This window comes from Helianthus annuus, chromosome 4 (assembly GCF_002127325.2).
Source record: "Helianthus annuus cultivar XRQ/B chromosome 4, HanXRQr2.0-SUNRISE, whole genome shotgun sequence".
Taxonomy (NCBI): Eukaryota; Viridiplantae; Streptophyta; class Magnoliopsida; order Asterales; family Asteraceae; genus Helianthus; species Helianthus annuus.
Window position 1 is genome coordinate 49,562,752 of NC_035436.2, and position 5,188 is coordinate 49,567,939.

Consider the following 5,188-nt stretch of genomic DNA (forward strand, 5'->3'; position numbering starts at 1 on the left):
TTTTTTTCTTGGTTTGTATTTAGAGAAAGTAAAAATAATCCAAAAATTATGTTTATAAAAATTATAAATTATAAATTATAAATTATAAATTATAAATTATAAATTATAAATTATAAATTATAAATGAATTAAAAATTATAAATTATAAATGATAAATTATAAATTATAAATTATAAATTATAAATTATAAATGAATTAAAAATGATAAAAACTTTATAAATTAAAAAATTTCTACAATTTACAAAATTACAAGTTTCCGCTTAATCTTCGATAACATTTAAACTCGGTTCTCTGTCTTTGTCTCGGTCTGATTTAGGATGCATTAACTCGTAGTAGTGCTCTAACTGCGGTGTATACATTTCTTCCCACCGTTTCGCAGCTATTGATCGATGTGCCGACCACATCGGGTTCACTAAAGGCATGGGGTAGTCTCCTTCCAACTTAGCATGTATGAAGTGTCCCCCGTGAACATGTACAAGCGTTATCGCTTGAGGTCGTGGATCTAGTGGGGCATCCGTTAATGGGAAGATGGTAGAGCTCCATTCAATGCTTAGCACGTGGAGGACAATATTATACCTTTGCGCTATGAGAAGCCCTACGTGGGGCATTTCCATCCAGTGACTTTCATCGCACCCTTTCACTGAATGCCATTCGATGCTCTTACGTATTCGTTTAAAGTCTCCTTCGTTATATGTTTCGAATACATGCTTCCAACGCGGTTTGTTATGGTCAATCTCCAGTAGTAAATCTCTACGAATATTGGGCCATGCGTGTTCCGTAAAACCTAACCCGACAGCCACAGACCTGTACCCACAATGACCGTCTGGGGTCACATCTTGTATACGCGATATGTAAGAGCGAAACTCTGATGGAATTTGATTCTTAAACCTCTTAATGCATAACAAGTGCTCGTCCCCTTTTATTAATGGAAAAACCTTATCATCCCTCGTCTCCTTCTTTTTAGAACTTGTTGAACTGTTTGGTTGCATTTTAGGTTTTTCAGACTTCACAAACGAACCAGTTCGACGAGAGCCCTCTGACGGTACGTATGAGCTGTGTCGGGGTAAATCGTACTTATGCTTGGGGGAAGCGGTAATTACGTTGCTGTCATCGCCATAGGAGCTGTATCTCGCAGCTTGGTCTAACCTCGCAGCTTCATCTAGCCTTTCTTGTACTTTCTTTGATGTAGGCCGACCGCGAGTGTTTTGCTGGACGATCGGTGGTTTCTTGGTTGACGATTTTGGGGTGAAAACCGCTTTTATCTTTGAAAGCATACTCTTTTGTTGAACGGGGGACTGCGCCTCTAAATGTTGCCGCACATTATTGAGCTCTGCTACAATATCGACCTCCTCGTCTACCAGTTTACAAGGGAGCAAGTCAAGCTTGCGCCAGAATACATCTATCTCGTCGAGTTGTATTATACGCCCTGCACAGTTAAGTTAATACGGTGTGAGAAACAGCTAAATCGTACAAAATAACAAAAGGTTTGTTGTTTTAATATTTTTTACCTGTACGGTTGTAGTTTTCCAGTCTACAAGCACACGGCAATCCTTTGCTAAGCCACATATGGCAACCACATGATGCGTTAAGTTTCCGCAACACATCCATCTTCCTCAGTAGCTCTTTTTCCAGCAAATCAAGTGCTTCATGGGAAACCTTTCCACGTAGGTTGTCCAACATTCGGTGTCTATGGTGGTTCATCGTTTTTTCGATGCTCTCAGTGAAACTTTTTTGTATTTCATCATACTGAGTTTCAACTATATCAATGATGCATCTTGCTATTCGCTCCAATGAACTCCCGCGCGTAATGTATCTTTTTAAATTTGCGTGCTGGCTCTCAACTCTGTTGGTGGTGCGCTGACCAAAGTTGCGACACTTATCGGTCCACGCATAAACGAACATTTCTTTATAGTCTTTGAGCCAGTTTTCGTAGACGTAATCATAGACACCTGTAAAAATAAAATAATGAAATGTAAAAGCGTGTGTGAAATATAATAGATTGGGTGAGTCGTTTGTTGAAGGAACACTTACTTTCTCGGTTGGCAACCACGAGTCGGTTATACATTTTCTCCAAGTTGTACTTGTACATGGGCTCTGATGAAGATTCGCACAATGTCCGCCAGTACGACATAAATTTCCCCCAATCTTCTTTATCGAACCCTTCCTTGCACTTTCTAGCTATATTTTGTTGGATGTGAAAGTGGCATAGAAGCCTTTTTGCGTTCGGGAATACTTTAGAACACGCGTTTATCAGGGCAAGCTCCCTATCCGTGACTATCACACGCGGCATCATACATTCATGCAATATTGACTTGATCCGCTCAAGCACCCACACGTAGTTACCCCTTCGTTCCTTACAAATAACGGCATGTGCGATACAAAAAGACTTCCCAGTCGACGTCATACCCACAACCTGGACAAATGGCATGTTGTAGAGGTTTGTTTTGTAGGTCGCGTCGATCAACATCACGTGCGGGAATGCACGCCACATAGTGATTGAATAAGGATGAACAAAGAAAATCTCTGTTACGACATCTGTTTTGGGATCTTGTCGGGTGTCGTAAATGAATCGGCGGTCATGCAGCAGGCTTTCCAGTGCCTGAATAGGATTCTTTCCGTCCATTATTGTCGCTCTAATTTTTTGTACCGCATTTTGCACGTCTTTCTGAACGTGCAGGCTGTCGGGGAACTGCTTTCTTAGGGTTTGAAATATGATACGTGGCTCCATGTTTTGAGCAGTTAGCTGCTCCACTAGCTTGTATTCGGCTTTAGTGAATCTTCGCACAAAAGCGTGGCCCAACAGACTCGTCGTAGGTTCGTGGTTATGGTTCGCACAGTCCACTTTTAACTCCCACGTGTCGTTCGTCACGTCCCGGATGGCGAGTAATGAAAACGGGCAGCCGATTTTTTTGCTACCAGCTTTCCTAACTGTTGCTTTACTACGGTGTTCACCACTACGGTCGCACACAAGCCATACCATCCCAGTAGTACCGCCAATATTTTTTGATCGGCGGGTAACAATTACGTAACCATTATCCTTTCCCGTTTCTTGTACCCAATTCTTCAAATCAGTTAGAGACATGAAACGCTAAAAAAGGTTACGTTAATAATAATAATAATAATAATAATAATAATAATATAATCGAAACTCATACTTCAGGTACTAATTTTTGTCAATTTTCGAAACTTTAGGGACCATTTTTTTCAATTTTAGAAACTTTAGGGACCATTTTTTTCAATTTTAGAAACTTTAGGGACCATTTTTTCAATTTTAGAAACTTTAGGGACCATTTTTTTCAATTTTAGAAACTTTAGGGACCATTTTTGTCAATTTCAGAAACTTTAGGGACCATTTTTTTCAATTTTAGAAACTTCAGGGACCATTTTTGTCAATTTTCGAAAGTTCAGGGACCATTTTTGCAATTTTCGAAAGTTCAGGGACCATTTTTGCCAATTTTTGAAAGTTTAGGGACCATTTTTGTCCATTTTCGAAAGTTCAGGGACCATTTTTGTCAATTTTCGAAAGTTCAGGGACTGTTTTGTCAATTTTTGGAAACTTCAGGGACTATTTTCGTAAAATTTGAAACTTCAGGGACTTTTTTTTGTTTTTGGCACTTAACTGGACTAACTGAGTTCTCTAACTCAGTTAGTGGTCCCTTGTATTAAATGCTAACCTAGTTAGGATATAACTATGATTTAACTAACTAAGTTAGGTTTAAACTAACCATTTTAACTATGATTTAACTAACTAAGTTAGGTTTAAACTAACCATTTTAACTAAAAATCAATTTCATGATTCTTTTATTTATTTACAATACTAATTTATTTAAAATATTTTTTATTAATTTATTTATTTAGAGAAGAAAAATAAATTGTTTATTAACTTAACTTTCTTAACTTGTTTATTTACTAAATCTTATAATTATTTTGTTAATTAATTATAATATTTTTAACAACAACAACAACAACAACAATAATAATAATAATAATAATAATAATAATAATAATAATAATAATAATAATAATAATAATAATAATAATAATAATATTTATAATTATATTTATAATTAAAGTATTTTAACAATAATAATAATTATTATAATTATATCATTTTTAACTATAATAATAATGATACCTCATTTACTTGAAATGGATTGCTCGGGGTAGATGGTTCATAAAGTGATGTGTTACGGGACTCATAACCATATCCAACTTCATCCCTATATCTATCGTATACACTGTCGTATACACTGTAGCCCCCATATCCACTGTAACCACCTTCACCCCCGTATCCACCATCACCACCGTATCCACTGTAACTTCCGTATCCACCTTCGTCCCCGTATACCCCATAACCCGGATACGATGGCTGCGACGGGTAATATGGTTCATCAACAGGTGCATTCTCAGCACCGTATCCACTTTGTTGCACGTACGGAGATTCATACCCGTATCCGTAATCTGGACACACTTGATGCACCGGATAATTTGGTTCATCAACAGGTGCATTCTCAGCACCGTATCCACTTTGTTGCACGTACGGAGATTCATACCCGTATCCGTAATCTGGACACACTTGATGCACCGGGTAATTTGGTTCATCAACAGGTGGAGTGGGAGTCTTGTTCAAGTCTGGCAACTGTGTTTCTTGATCAACAGGGACTCCAGACACAACCTCCTCCTCCTCATTGGCAGCATTTGATCCCCATGTGTCGTTAGAATAGCGATTACCGAAATAATTATCCTTCCAAAATGATGACATTTTAACAAGGTTGAACAAAAAACAAACAATTTACTTAAGAAGAAGATGAAGGAAAGCAAAGTATATGAAAAGGAAAGCAAAGTATATGTCGGATGATGGGTAACAGACATGAATGGAGGGATAAATAGACTTTCATCTGGCATGTCAATACGCAGCGTATTGATCCCTACTCACCGTATTACTTTATTCACGTGCCCTGGACAACATCGTATCAGGTCAATTCAGTCTGTCAATACGCTGCGTATTGATCAATACGCACCCTATTTAAGACTGATTTGACATGGTACTAGGTTTGACTGTCTGGTCGTGTACCTACCACTTATATACGCTGCGTATTGACCAATACGCAGCGTATTCAGGTAACCCTATACGCTGCGTATTGGTCAATACGCAGCGTATCTAAACCCTAAATGTGCAGATAGCCTG

At 38.0% G+C, this 5,188-nt stretch overlaps 1 protein-coding gene across 1 annotated transcript; it reads right to left on the reverse strand.

The window, feature by feature from the left end:
• Positions 1-260: 260 nt before the first annotated feature.
• Positions 261-4,957, reverse strand: LOC110877735. The gene is made up of 4 exons (XM_035989308.1): positions 4,136-4,957; positions 2,032-3,088; positions 1,509-1,949; positions 261-1,426 (listed from the first exon to the last, which is right to left on the reverse strand). Exons 1-4 carry the CDS (start codon positions 4,760-4,762, stop codon positions 261-263), a joined length of 3,291 nt encoding a protein of 1,096 aa, XP_035845201.1. The 5' UTR covers positions 4,763-4,957.
• Positions 4,958-5,188: the final 231 nt, after the last annotated feature.

Bases quoted from the DNA above. Each gene is read 5' to 3' on its own strand.
- LOC110877735 (XM_035989308.1), bottom strand. From the start codon at position 4,762: ATGTCATCATTTTGGAAGGATAATTATTTCGGTAATCGCTATTCTAAC. The intron at 3,089-4,135 runs GTATCATTATTA...AACCTTTTTTAG, and splicing joins ATCCATTTCAAGTAAATGAG to CGTTTCATGTCTCTAACTGA. The intron at 1,427-1,508 runs GTAAAAAATATT...TTAACTGTGCAG, and splicing joins GGAAAACTACAACCGTACAG to GGCGTATAATACAACTCGAC.